Source organism: Amblyomma maculatum, chromosome 1, assembly GCF_055883805.1.
Source record: "Amblyomma maculatum isolate TAMU_Amacu chromosome 1, ASM5588380v1, whole genome shotgun sequence".
Taxonomy (NCBI): Eukaryota; Metazoa; Arthropoda; class Arachnida; order Ixodida; family Ixodidae; genus Amblyomma; species Amblyomma maculatum.
The window spans coordinates 2,941,747-2,957,206 of NC_139344.1; the positions used below are offsets into that span (position 1 = coordinate 2,941,747).

Below are 15,460 nucleotides of genomic sequence, written 5' to 3' on the forward strand. Positions count from 1 at the left end.
CAAGACGACGTAAATGTCGTTGAGAGGAGGACGCCATTCTTGACCAGTCATTTATCCTCTTCAGCGCTGGCTCTCCACAAAAGCCATCAGCAGATGTTCGTGTCTCCCGCCGAATTCATGGCGACGCCTCGTTTTCCGGCACACAGCTGCATACGCACCCCCCCCCCCCCTCTTCCCCTTCGTCCTTCCTCCACTTCATTGCATTACCATTTAGGTGAGAAAGTCCTCTCGTACCCTGGCTCTCCTGATTGCCCTCTTCGTGTCCTCTTTTTATCGGCTGTCATTTTCTTCAGTTCCCAGAACGCCTTCGTTTTCACGATGCCGTTTGTTTAGGTAATTTTATTGATCGCAATGCTCGTGCTCGTTCGTTTTCTGTCGTCTTGATTGACTCATACGGTGAACGGCCGCTTAATTCGACCATTGAAGTGGAAATGCCTCAATGTCCGAGGCCGCTGTCGCTCTGGATAATGCCTCAGAAAAAAAATGCGTGGCTACGGGTTCCTTATAGGAAGCGTAAACAAAATTACACACTACTGGACCATAACAGGCTTTTTTTTTTATGAAAAGCTGTGCGCACGCTTCTGCGATCAGCAGCTGGTCATCGACGAATATCCGGAGACTACGAGGGGCCCTTTTCTTTCGCCGGCAACTCTTGCGGCACTTCCGGGGTGGCTTGCAGCCGGCGGGCCGCCCATCGCCAATCAGCGAAAGCGTCGAACTACTTTCATAACCTTTGCCAGCTTTCACTCACAAACCTGAATCCTGTAAAGATTGGCAATATAACACACGGTGACATACCACAGTTTCGTTCGTGGCATTTTGTCATTAGTGCATCCAACACAGGTCAACGTGTAAAGCAAAGTCCATTTACCATTTGACAATCGAAGCTCGCATATTTCTTTGTCTGCTCCACAAGAATGTGGAACGAGCAATCTACATAGTAATGATTTCATCACGAATACGTCAGCTTAACTGTCTCCTGACTTCTATTTGAATACAGTTTAATTAGGCAGGGCGGATCTTCGAACTTGCACAGAGCGGTGAATTAATTACGAGGCAAGGATCGAAAGATGGGAGAGTGTCTGGACTACGCTCAGAGTAATATCGTAATGTTGCATCGTATATTAGTATATGCAGACAGTGACGGCTGTTTGTCACACTTGGGCAGCATATCACACTTCGTTTTGTTTTTTTTTCTGTAGCAAAAGGAAACACAAAGCATCGGGCAACCAAGTGTAACTCTCCAAGCCGGTAGCTGGGCATTGAACCCCTTAGGTTTCTCAGCAACTCCAATCCCCCTATTGTTCACACTGATGCAAGGCAGGCATACATATCACGTTGGCGCCACGACATTACAGGGCAAAATGAATGCGAGGAAGAGAGGAGGATGTGTGTGTGTGTGTGTGTGTGTGTGTGTGTGTGTGTGTGTGTGTGTGTGTGTGTGTGTGTGTGTGTGTGTGTGTGTGCGTGTGCGTGTGCGTGTGCGTGTGCGTGTGTGTGTGTGTGTGTGTGTGTGTGTGTGTGTGTGTGTGTGTGTGTGTGTGTGTGTGTGTGTGTGTGTGTGTGTGTGTGTGTGTGTGTGTGTGTGTCTGTGTCGGGGGGGGGGGCGAGGAACACAGGAGTTATGGGGGAGACGCCCCTTCTTTGAAGCATTTCCACTGCAACCTAATTTGTTACGAACCCCAGAGTGCCCCCGTAAAGCGCAAGCCACCAATTGTAACAAGCATTTTGGGAACGTAGAAAGGTCAATGAATCTAATATAAAAAGGTATATTCAAATTGAGCCTTCTCTCCCGTATAAATCTACTAAAGGACCGTGCACAGCCGCCGTCGTTGCTGTGTTACAGCAAAAGATTTGGGTCCTTTGACGCCCTGTCTCTTGTTCAGGTCGTTGTATCTCTGAAATAAGTCCTCGTTTAATTAAATTTCTCGACCTGCTCGCTCTTCCAGCTTATAAGCGCATACGCTTCCGAGAACGGGCATGTAAGGATCAAAGCCGCCCGACACGGACTGGCGAATTTCCCAGAAGCCGAGAGGAGCAAGAGCAAAGTCTTTGGTTGCCCCATGGCGGCTGCTTTTTCCGGGGTCGAGAAAATTGAAGCGCTCAAGATTGAGTGCATTCGCGAGATGGAAGTGTTCGTGGGAAAGAAACTAGATATTGGATGAAGACCTGAACGAAGTTTTTTTGTTGTTGTTGTTTTTTGAGGAAGCACGCGTCTGAGGCGAGGGGCAGACGGGCCAATATTTTCTTTGAATTAAGAACCGTGAATTGTACTCGTATGTGAATAGACTCCGACGCCAAGTTAGGTCAGCAGGCATTGTGTGATTGAAATATGGGCTTCATAATCGGAATCATAATGCATGAAAAACCCACAGTTATTGCCTGACACATTAATTAAGCTGGAAAGCACGTATGTTGTTACGTATTTCAAGAATTTTCGCGCTACGATATACACAGATACACAAGAAAGCGGAACCACGTAGGACAAATTCTTGAAATGGTAAACCAACTAGCCCCCATTGCTGCTTTGCTTGTTACGTATGTTGTCTCTGGTGGCATCAGCAGCTGACGGCAGCAAATCAGGGGACAAGTGGTGAAATTATTCCGCGCTCGCATAGTTTAGTTCAATATTGCCACCTAGGTGGCGCATGACTGAAGCGGGAAGGACGACGAATTGTCGCTCGTGCTTGCGTGTCCACTCTGTTCTGCGGCTCGGTATGCGATAGAAAAGGTGTCTGACCTCAAACCGCGCGCTTTGAGCATTCAAAGCGCAAGCTTAGATCGTGTAATTTGCACGCAGCTAGAAGCAATATGAGAGGGAACACGGGAGAGCGTGGCCTTTATGCTTTGTAAAGCGGTGCCACCGACACGTGATAAGAATCAGCGGTAAAGGCACATGCAAAGTTACCTCGGTCGGTTGCTCTTTCCGAGCATGCCTCCGGTGCCACCCATTCTCGTTTTCTGTTGGTGGCAGTGCTTTGCGAAAAGCGAAGGCCATGCGCTCCCATGTTCCCTCTCATATTTCTTCTAGCTGTACCTTCAAGTTCCAACAAATTTTCTGACGCACTCCTGCGGTTCACTGCAGATTTTGAATTAGTGCTGTGAGTCCTGTCTTATCGGCGTTTTCTGGCGCAAAAGAAAAAAAAATGGGAAGCAACAGACGGAGAGGGTGTTCCTAAAGACTAATGGTGTTCTCAAGAAGCCTCCGCTTCGTGCCATAGATTTCAGGGTTCTCGAACCCGATTTTGAAGTTGCTTATCCCCATGAATTGAACCCATACGAGGTCATTTTAAGCAGGGTGACGCGGGGATTGAATACCATGGAACTAATTCCGAACTAATGCTATAGCAACCACCTGAAGGTGCTGCGTCCTCAAGGACGAAACTCTTTTTTGGCCGTGGAGTAAATGTCCCACAACAATCCCTAAGATTTCCCACATATCCTTCTCCCCGTGACTTTAAAGCCGTTCTTGCGGAACGTGTCTGATTATATGAAAAAAATTACTCATGTACTTCTGGGCTGAATTTGTTCTTTTTTTGCATGTCAGCGTGGATATGAATGGCGGTATGAAGCATGAGCGCTGATTCCGCATCATATGCTAAATATATCCGACATCGCTCAGTACGCTGGTTGTCATATCCAAGGTGTGCATAGCTAGGCATTTGTAACAAAACACGCACTTGCATGGAGGCACATGCAAAACAAAAAAACGTTTTTTATCAACATTTATTTGTAACGAAAATAACGCGGAAGTACACACATGAGGCTTCCTTTGCCAAGAGACGTAAATGGTGAAAACAATACTTGTAAACACCAAAAAGAAAGAAAGAAAGAAAGAAAGAAAGAAAGAAAGAAAGAAAGAAAGAAAGAAAGAAAGAAAGAAAGAAAGAAAGAAAGAAAGAAAGAAAGAAAGAAAGAAAGAAAGAAAGAAAGAAAGAAAGAAAGAAAGAAAGAAAGAAAGAAAGAAAGAATATATATTTATTATAATTGTAACCTACCACTGTTCAATTGTTCACCAGTCTGAACATCATGAATAGGCAGACATGTAAATCTTGTCTACGATTACGCTGATAAAGCCACATTTAAGATGTGCAAACTACCCGGTAATCATTCCTATCACTTTTGTAGCTAGACGTGGCTGTGGTGTCATTATGTTTGTAAAAATAGTTAGATTACTGAGCAAGTTGTGAGTTGCCTGTGAAAACTCGGAAATTTTATGCGTTGTTATCAGATTACTCGTAAAGCGAAACGTTTTTATTATTTGCGCAATCTGTCGTCCACCAAACGAAGTAATTAATACGCTGCTTTTCTAGATCAAGGCACTTTCTTTAGAGTGTAACTACGCGAGAACCTTACTAATCTTAGTGCATTATCTATTGTTGTAAAATTATTATTTCAAATAAAAAAATGCTGTTGAAATGAATATTGACACACTTAATCCAACCAAAATGGAGCTGGGCAACTACACTGACATATTAGCAGATTTCTGTCTCGAATAATGTCAATATAGGAGAAAAGCTAAAATTTTAAGTTCAGCTTATGAAATATTACACTGACAACTTCTGTTTAACTGCCCGTGTGATACAAATGTAGGGCATAGTGACGAATAAACGACCAGATCATTGCTTTGTTACTATGACAGCTTGCAGAGAAGCTTCTCCCAGTTCTTATAGTAAAGGCCCCCGTAGATCGGCAACAAACAACTTCAGAAACATGATCCAAAAATATCCAAATATTTGTATAACGCTTGTTTTCCTGGTCCGTTCCTGCTGACGTAACCACCCATCTACATAATCTGTAGGCTTAGGCCCAATGGGAAATGTACTCCCCAGAAAAGGGGAAACTGGAGAATGTATTTATGCTCAGAGCCCGGTGTTATCAAGCCTCGATAGCTGTGGCTCTTTAAGCGGAGCTTCCTGGTATTTGCTTAAAAGATACAGCTGCATCCCTGCGCGCTGACTCTGTGGTTGCTGCATTCTGCTAATGAGAGCGAGGCATCCGTGTTGAGCCCAGTCGAAGTGACCTCTTTTGATGGAAATGAAATGCGCAAATGCTCGTGTACCGACTTTTCTGTGCGTGGGTTCAAGCATCCAATGCAGCAAAATTAATCCGGAGCTCGCCACTATGGCAGGCCTCATAGGCGCTCCTGCTGCTGTAGAAGATAAGTCTCTATTATTAACTGGAAATGTGGAAATGAGTTATTAAAATGTTTGACGGATATTCAGTCTCCTTAAGATTAATGTCGTTGCCTCTCTCTGTCTTTCTTTGCAGGGAAATATTTGGAGACAGCTCCTGTCTTTCCGCTTTCTTCTGGAGATTGTCAACAATGTACCATTTATAGTCACTGTGAGTAAGAAATTTTTGTTTTCGATTCCCGCATCGTCTGTATTAGCATGCAATTGCGCGAGCATCGGTGGTCTTATGTTTATTCCACTGGTCTGGTGATTTCGAGCACGCTAGGGTAGACCACAGACCACATGCTTGAGCATTTCACGTGTTCAGACATGTATATATATATATATATATATATATATATATATATATATATATATATATATATATATATATATATATATATATATATATATATATATATATATATATATATATATATATATATATATATGTATATGTATATGTATGTATATAGCCGTTTCTTGAGTCTATACAACTTTTGCATTGACACTTTCTTACTGACACCAATCAATAAAAGGTTAGATAATTACTTCTTTATATTAATTAGCGCAAGGGAACGAAAAAAAGTAAGTACTGCAGACTAGCGTAGCCGATTCTGAACACCTTTCAGCAAATATATATATATAATGAAGTGCCGGGTGTCGAGCACAATGTGGAATTGCATCCTAAAGCAATGCCACCTTCAAACACCCCACCAAGCTTCAACAAAAACATTGTAGTGTAAGCTCTAGACCCTGCACAAGTGCTGAGTAACCATCGTTTCGCGCATGTGGAGTACCTTCCCTTCACCGCGTCGTTAACGCTTGAAGCAGGGTGAGTGGGACTAAACGCGATACAGATTTGCAAACATCGCTTTCTATTCCAGCTAAACAGACGTCAGCAAATAAATGGTAAAGAATTGTTTGCTATACCGTCCCGGAATGAGTCTCATTTAATAGGTAGCGATCGCTTAATTTTGAATACAAAAACATTTAATGACATTGAAAATTACAAGGCGTCGTATTTTGCGCTCGCCGCAGCGGGGCCCACAATGAACTCAGTACTGAGTCTTGCAGTGAACGCTCACAGTCTTAGCTGCTGGCCACCAACACGACGTTTATGGTCCCAATCCAATTAGACATTTTGCATTCAGACACAAGTGGGTACTGTGTTATTATGTGGCCCTCCATAAATTCGGCAGTTTTGTTTTTGTTTTTTTTTTTACCCTCAAACGAAGTTAGGTCTGTCATTGACCTTGGTTACGCGATCATTTTGAATTTCGTGCCCTGTTCACTATTATTTTCGCGTTTCGTCTCTGCCGAATGGAATATGCCAATCTCTCGTCCGGCTGTGGTGGCTCAATGGTTAGTGCGCTCAGTTGCTGAGCCTGAGGACGTAGGTTCAATCCTTCCCGCGGCGGCCGCGTTTCTACGCAGGCGAAGCATGAAAGTCGGTCGTCGCGTGCTGTACGGTGCCAGTGCACGTCAAGGATTCCCAGGTGGTCGACATATTCCGGAGCCCTCCGCAACACCACACCTCTCTCTCTCGCTTTCACTCCCTCCTTCATAATTTTCCCTCGATGCGTTACTGCGACATTTCCTTTCCTCGTAAACGAGCAATTATGGACGTGATTGTAAGGCAGACCGAACAGAACTCGCTCCATCGTTACGATGCGTTGTGCGACCGCCTTCATTAAGTCCTGGTCTCCTCAGCTTTAAAAGTCTGACCTGCGCTTCTGAGGCGCTCCCACCACTACGTGCCGAGACGAAGGCTGAGGAGACGCGACGAGTGGGACTTGTGACTAATTCACGTACTCGCACTCCCATTTTCTTCCCGAGAAAAATCGCCGCATTCTAGTCAAACATGCACTCGCTCCAGCACTGGCCCACGGAACGAGTGTGTATTTGACTTCCGCATGTGCATCCTTTCGAGAGAACGCGCGACGCTTTAAAAGACAGATGCTTAGCATGTAGCATCCGTGCTTAGCAAACATGCAAAACACGGATGCTTAACATGTTTCCTTTAAGAGCGTCACCAACTTTGTAAAATAAGCATATCGAGTTAGAATAGCCCTTTATTTGGCACAGCATTGCCAGATTACATCACAAAACAGCTGCTAAGACGTGCTAACAGTCACGAAGCGTGCAGCACATAGCGAAGTAGTTGTCACGTATTCCTTTTGCAGCGCCTGACTGGACCGAGTACATCGTTCTGTGGTAATTATTGATACCTAAGTAGAAAAGAAAAGTGAGCGTGCAGCTTTTGTTTCGTGTTCAATAATCGAGCTTTCGTTATTCCTAATGAAAGAGCGGACATATACAGAACTTAGTTTTTCTTCTTTACTTGTGACATTGTTTTTTAAGAGTTATCATTCTTATCACTAATTGTTTGCTCTTTTCTTGCAGATATTTTATGCACCTTTACGGAATGTATTTATACCAGTGTTTCTTAACTGTTGGCTTGCGAAGTTTGTACTCGAGAACATGTTTGTAAGTATGCGACAATTTTGTCTTTCTTTTTAACCATCGTGTGTTCATCTGAAAGATAGCGGCCCAAATTACCATGCATTTTAACTCATTTGCTTTCGCGAGCAACATACAATGCCACGAAGAAAGCAAACCCCTGGTGCCGAAAACGCCAAAATTCGCATCATTTATTTCCTGTACCCGATTTTTTTGTCCTTGTTTACTGAAGTTGAACATAAATGCTACCAACTGTGGGCACAAGGTGTTGATACGAAAAGGATAATGGCATTGATCCACTCGAAACATGTATTTTCACGTTCGATCATCTCATATACGAAGACTGTATGAGCGACCTTATGTGATATCCGCTAACCTTCGTTGACCGGTCCTTGGCCCAGGTAGACGAAATTCGCTTTTTGTTTCTTTCAAGAAAGATTTGACTTACTGCTTTTGTTCTTTTGCTGCTTTCTGTGAAGGTATAGAGATTGACGATAAGTGCTCGCGCTGCCTGCTTCACGTTGGGCTCTTCTTAAACGTGCCTTGTCTTCGGTCGCCGTTCAGAGAATATAGCTTAAAACTATTCAGGAAATATTGCATGTGGTGTCAGTATACCTAGCGCATGCGCGCCATTTCTGTTCTGCGTTAACCGCCTCTGAAGATCGATAAATTTTCCCTAATATTTGTTTTCGAGCTTTGTGCCCACAGGTTACAGAGCTCACGCACCTCCTTTGCAGAACGATTTACATCGAGCCCTTCAGAAGTCCCAGTCCGCACTATCACAGCGTCTGCTTATCCTCACCGCCACCTTACTCTGCCTCATATTTACCAGGTGAGTGCTGCTTGTACATGCCTTCATTACCGGCGTGCTATACATATTTAAAAGGGGGGTCAAGTTACTGTGCTATCGGCATGCAAGACATGACATCTTGAAGGCGCTTCTGGCGCTGCCGGACAGTTTGTCAAGGCATCTATGGTACAATTAGTTTACTCACTTCATTACTGGCATCAGCTGGGAGCTGGTGCATTTTCTATGTAATCACCATGCGAGTAACGGTCTCGAGCAAGAGTGGTAGCTGTCACGATAAAACGATGTCCCCCAGGTTCATAATCGTCATATTTCATAGTTGTGCCCAGCATCATTCCTATATCCCATGCTAAGATTGTTTGCCTTTGTTATTTGAATTAAGTTTTTGTCATTCTGCACGCTTTATTGTTTGTGAGCATCTGCGTTCTGCAAATGTGTTGCCTGTTTTGCACCATCCCACGTTTCCCTCTGTAAGCCTTATGGCTTTTCCTCTGCACCCCTGAGCATCTTACGATGTTTGAATAATGATACATTGATTTGTTGATCGATCAATTGATTGATTGATTGGTTGATTGATTGCTTGATTGATTGATTGATTGATTGATTGATTGATTGATTGATTGATTGATTGATTGATTGATTGATTGATTGATTGATTGAATAAGCGACAGTGAATACGTAAGATTTTTCAAAATGAGTAACGCTTTAACTAATTATTTTTACCAAACAAGCATTATACAGAGACTGAATTTTTTTTTTTTCAGCTAGTCATTTTTATTACGGTATGCCTGTCTCTTTGTGGACATGGAGTTACAGCAGATTTGTTTAGTGTGTAGTGAAATAAATACCTTAGTTTTACACTGAAAAATGTGAACCTTTTGAGTAACGCCCTCAGCACACACGCACGCACTGATCTATCTAATTGTTGAAGTCATGTAAACCAAAGGGAGTAAAAGGGCGGAGTCGCTTTCCTGCATGATAAAAAATTGTGCAGGTTGAAAATTGCGCAAGCTAACTAACGACGCCATGCAAGTAAGCCGCATGCTAAAGGGAAACTAGTCTTTGATAGCTGGTGGATTTCTGTTAAGGTCACACAACCGTACGAGTTAAAAAAAAAACAAAAAAAAAACAATTCGTTATGAGTCTCGAAGCATGGGTTAAGCAGTAAATATGGGCAGCCGCTTCAACACGAAAAGTTGGCTTAGCAACTGGATTTCTTCAAAAACCACAAACCTGGCTACTGTCAAGTGTGTAATGGCAGCCTCACCGCATAGGCCCTATTCAGCGACGTCGAGCCGTCGGAGTGGATACTCGGCCGTGATTTCTGGGGGCGCACGAAGGACATAACAGCAACGTAGCCCTAATCACGAATTGCTGCTCCGGAGCCGCGCATACACATGTATCTCCCAATGATGACAGCATGGGCATAACATAGACGAGGGCATGAGAAAATAGTACGGCTCCAGAGGAAAAAATCCTTCCTTTCTCCGTCTCCTCAGTTGCGCCTTGAAAGGCGATAATAGTGTGTCGTCGCACTTGAGGCAGCTGGCATTGAAGGAAAATACTTTCTCTTCCTTTTTTTTTTTTATGCCGGCTAAATCGCTAAACCATCTATAAGTTACCGTAAAAGGAACATATTACTTTGTAGAACCGGTTTATGTATAAATTACTGCGCATATTTTTCCAAAATAGCATATAAATCGTCCGTCTTCAGGTGTCGTTGCTTTTACACCAGCAAGGAATTACCAAAACGGCTCTTTTTGTAACTTTCATCTCGTAAGTCATTACTGCTCATAACATTTATACCTGGATTGGAGTGTAGTGTCAGGAGCTTTTTTCTTGGTCGCAGCGTCTGTGGGTTCCAGCACTTCCAGCGGGCAGGTGTGGAGCATGTAGACCTGTTCGAGAGCTTCTACTTCGTCGTAGTGACGCTGTCCACGGTGGGCTACGGCGACTTCAAACCGGACGTGTGGCCCTCGCAGCTATTCATGGTGGGCATGATCTGCGCGGCGCTCATCGTGCTGCCGACGCAGTTCGAGCAGCTCGCCTACACCTGGATGGAGCGCCAGAAACTGGGCGGCACCTACAGCATGCACCGCGCCCAGAGCGAGCGCCACGTGGTGGTCTGCTCCACCACGCTGCGCGCCGACACCGTCATGGACTTCCTTAACGAGTTCTACGCGCACCCACTCCTGCAAGTACGCCAACGGAAGCACGTGTTCATCGTTGCATTTTGCGCCGTGGCGGATATCGCGCTATTCTAGACTTCTCAAAAGCATTCGACTCATCCAGACTGCCGCACCTTCAATTTTAAGCCACACTTCTACAGTAAAACGTTTCCGAGTCCGCCGTCACATAGCGCCAGTTCAAGCAGCGCGCTACGAGTGCCCGCTTTCATATGGTGAGGACCGAACGTCGCGCTGGTGCCTGGTCGTTAATCACCTATCTGGTCTTTCACATTCGCAGGGCGAGGAGCTAGGTTTTGCGCCCTGACTAAGCGCAAGCACACGTCTCGTCACTGGAACTCACAAATGTAGAAAGCGTTGCATTTGTAGCTTATAGTTTCCGATTGTTTGTCCAGGTCTGACATCATATCCTTTGCTTGACGCTTTATGGCCCTCATAATGTCTGCGCTCTTTGCTTTGCCAGTGGGCCCATTGTTTAGTTTCTACTGACAACACCGGGGACACCGCGGCTGTCTGACCTCGGTGTTCCTTCATTTTCTCTGCTAGGTTTCGAAGTGCGAAGAGCAGTTCCAGTTAACGACAACAAAAAATTTATAGGTCTGCAATTCATCACATGCTCCTGATATGAGACAAGCGCTAACTGCTTGCTGCGACCGTCATTACAAGACGAGTAACTGCAAAAGCAAACAAGCAGCGGTAGAGAAAACACAAGGCGGTACTAGCCACTAAACGTCTATTGAGCCTTTTATGATCATACGCACGTGTACACCGTCGAAAAACCACACGATGAGGGTGAAAACGCGAGTGGAATGCAAAGAATAAATTTCCAAGGATGGATAATTGACAAGAAACCGCACCTGGAAGGAATTATAGGAGAAAGCTCTTAACAGTATGGCAATGGCAGACATACTGATTCATTCATCCTGTTTCGAACATGAACGTCAGCTTCCAAAGTAATTTATTTTACAAGTTTTCCTTTTCTTCTTTCGTTCCGATAACTTCGCTGTTGCTAAACTTCAGGCAGCATATCTTGCAGCTCCGGAGGTGAGCAGCCGAAATTACAGAACTCGCGTGTTCTCGTAGACCCTCCTTACGTTGCGCTGTTTAACCGTGGACACTCCGTACACGCAGGACTACTACGTCGTACTGCTGTCGCCGTGCGAAGTGGACGCGACGATGAAGATGATTCTCCAGATTCCCATGTGGGCGCAAAGGGTCATCTACATCCAGGGATCTGCGCTCAAGGACACTGACCTCACCAGGGCCAGGTATTATCACCCTCCAGGAGGCCAGATCAAAAGCGCGCCTTTGATATCTCTCTTCTGTTTTGGTCTTTGAAGATTGAACGAACGTAGTAATACCAACGACGGTTCAATAAATAACACATCATCCAGACGTTCACTTTTTCCTTATTACATAGGAGAGCGTATGCGAATATTAAAAAAAAAAAAAGAATCCCATAGCGAGTTGAATACCTTTCTTTTCGACTATTCCAACGGCTTAAGTAAAGTATTTTCAAATTTATTCGAAACCATTTGAATATGCTCTCAAGATTTCGATTAATTGGCACAAGGTTCGAATAAGACCCATCGCATTTTTTCTTGCACGACTGTATTAATAACAGCGTCTACACCGACGCCGCGCTCCATCCTGTCACGACCAGTAAAGGCGCAAGATAAAGCATTCAGCACCTCGAAGTGATCCATTCCTGTGGTGGCGTTCATAATGCTTATACGTCATCGATAACGGTGGATGGTGCGGCTCTGGGAAGTTCAGCACACCCTCCCTTAATGCCCTAACACTGATGTCATAACTCCCATACATATCTGTCATCAGTCTCGTCCTAAGGTGTGGCCCTAGTTAAGTCTTTTTTGTCATCAACAGTAACACTATATCTATAACATGAGAGTGACAAAGTTAGAACACTGTACCCAAAGTTGATGTATATACTGGCTTTGTAGCGACCCCGTAGCGGAGACCGGTGTCGCGTTTTTAACAACTATGCTTTGACTCCATAAGTCATAGCATTGTGCCAGAACGTCGCTCTTGAAGTTTTAGTGCTTTGCGCGATTGGTCGTACTGCCGATTACCTACGCAAATATAGCGACTGTTAGTAAAAATATTCGGTTCGTATTTGACTGGGTGCCGCAACTATTCGATAGGCATTCGATTCTGAGTTGTCCTATTCGCTTTCGATTCGAGGAGTACTATTCGCACATGCCTACAGTACCCCGCCCTAAGCCGACGCGATTCTAAAGGCCAGTTAACATCCAAGCGATGGAGCGAACTCAGCGGCGAGCGACAGCGACCGACAGCGACCGGGCTAAAAAAATTTAACGTGTTGGAACTGCGTCGCTCTCACCGCTCCAGCCGCCGCAACAGCTGGAAACTAAAAATTTCCAGTGTGTTGGAACGGCGTCGCTCTGGCCGCTCGATACGCCGCGACAGCTGGAAACAGGTTTTTACGTCGCCGCGGCAGAAATCGCTGGCGTTTTCGCTTGCATATGAAAGATGCTCAAGAGGACGAATGCACGTGTCTTATAGTTGACGCTGTTTTTTTAATAACGTTGTTGATTGCCTCAGGGCATAATGGAATATGTAAACAAAAACATTTAGAGGGTTATTAAATGAAAGAAAAAGATTTGGCTGTTCTAATAAAGTTTACGCTTCTTCCAATAGAGAGAGCAAAGTATAAATATATATGTCACTTATATATCAGCGGCTCTGTAATCCATGAAAGGCGACATATTTCGGCTCCTCGGATCAATTTATGCCTAACGCCTTCTTTCCCATCACCCCAACTTCATAGCTTACCGCCACTTAAGCATTTTTACTTTGTCTGGATTGGTCTGTAGTATGCAAGAGTATAAGAGTATAACTACGTCATCAGCCGCTGTGACCACTGTTCGAAAATTCTGGTGGAACTTGAGCCACGGCTTAAGGATGTGACTCGATAGAGGCCTGTGATATTCTCTATTAACACGCATACTGATTAACATGCGGAAGTGGGGTGCCACTTTGCTTGAATGACCACCCTACATGCATAAACACTCCCGCTCGTTCCCAAGCCGTACTGCCCTGCCTTGCGTGCCTTATTAGTTAACGTGTCTGGCTCACAACTAAGGGCAGTATCGTAGGTTCGAATATGGTGCAAATCTTAAAATATTTGAAATTTTTAAAGCGAAATCAGTTACGAGGCAATTGTAAATTACTTAAGGCATGCGCGCCCTTTCATTCGTATCACATATCATGTTTCAATCAATTTCAATCCGCCCGCGACGTCACGTTAAACGTGAGCATTGCGGGGGGCTTGAAATTCCCGCGCGTGGTCATGAGCTTAATGACCCTGTCGATCAATCACAATTTTTCGCTCACGTCCAACGATGCCGACATCGACGACGACGAAATTTCTGCAACGCAGCACTCTTGCGCTGCCGCTTAAAAAAAGTGCGCGTAACTGAGTTCCAGGGCCGCTGTTCAGGTGTTTCTATAACAAAGGATACAAGGTGCCGCCCTCATCTGTGACGTTCGTTGCCTATTGGAGCTGTCTGGTGACGCCTGTGAGGCTGTGGGTTCATTTACTCAGAGAACACTCAGCGTGATGACGGTGTGGTTAGCCTTGCCGCGGATTTGGACGAATTTGGCAGGCGTTAACGACGAAACAAAATATGTTGCGTAGACCAGCATACCTTACTCCAAGCAATATATTTTTAGTGCCCATACGCCTCAGTGGCATTGCGTCGGATCCGTAATTAAATTGAAGTTTGAAGGGTCCAAGATACGATTTTCATTCTTAAAGCAATGCCTTACGCGTAATCCATAAACTGTTTTTTCGGCACTGCGCATAGCATGCTGCATCACGCCCGTGTGAGCCTTGGAAATAATTACCTCATCCAAAGGCCTTAGCACGTGCATCCAGCAGTTACGCGACATTTTATTGCATAGAGAGGCAGCAGCAGCGCGATAGTATCTTCTAAGGCGAAAGCCTTTCTGGCTCATAAGAGCGAAAATCTGTGCGCGTGAGTTGTGCGTCACATCTGTGCCTCACATCTGTGCGCTAATGTATCACTTGCAAATAGCGGACGTGTGAAGAGGAAGATTAAAAATAAACACGATTGATGGTGATAGGTAATGATTAAAAGTTATAGATATCGATAGAGTAAATGAATAATGCTAATGACTAAGAATGCTTATTGATAATGACTAAAAATGACTTGTAATGATCAGTATGAAAAACTACGACTTGTAATGACCACAACTTATTGGAAATGAGTAGAAATGCTTAGTGATGCGTGGTAATGAGCAAAATGACTAGGCATGACTCATCATGTCTGCTAATGACTACGAAACAACCAGTATGTCCAACGACGACTTGTAATGACCACAACTGATTGGAAATGAGTAGAAATGCTTAGTGATGCGTGGTAATGAGCAAAATGACTAGGCATGACTCATCATGACTGCTAATGACTACGAAACGACCAATATGTCCAACGACGATTTGTAATGACCACAACTGATTGGAAATGAGTAGAAATGCTTAGTGATGCGTGGTAATGAGTAAAATGACTAGGCATGACTCATCATGTCTGCTAATGACTACGAAACAACCAATATGTCCAACGACGACTTGTAATGACCGCAACTTGTTGGAAAGGAGTAAAAAAGGAAAGATAGGCTTTCGTCCGTTCTCCTCTTAAAGAATATCTAAGAGGCCCTCTTTTTTTTTACAATAGCTGCCCTGCTAGTGTTAGCAGATAAAAAAAAATCATTGTAATGATACTATCGATCATTGCCTTGAACCAGCTATACCACATATCCTGAGAGCG

General features: G+C 44.3%; 1 protein-coding gene across 1 annotated transcript in view; it reads left to right on the forward strand.

The window, feature by feature from the left end:
* The first annotated feature begins 5,271 nt into the window (after positions 1-5,271).
* The window catches only part of SLO2 (slowpoke 2), an 86,911-nt gene continuing 76,722 nt past the window's right edge, over positions 5,272-15,460 (forward strand). The window contains exons 1-5 of the mRNA XM_084587610.1: positions 5,272-5,346; positions 7,581-7,664; positions 8,375-8,469; positions 10,295-10,643; positions 11,763-11,899. Of these exons, the coding sequence (XP_084443736.1) occupies positions 7,659-7,664; positions 8,375-8,469; positions 10,295-10,643; positions 11,763-11,899 (587 nt within the window). The 5' untranslated portion in view covers positions 5,272-5,346; positions 7,581-7,658. The remainder of the gene's footprint in view (positions 5,347-7,580; positions 7,665-8,374; positions 8,470-10,294; positions 10,644-11,762; positions 11,900-15,460) is intronic.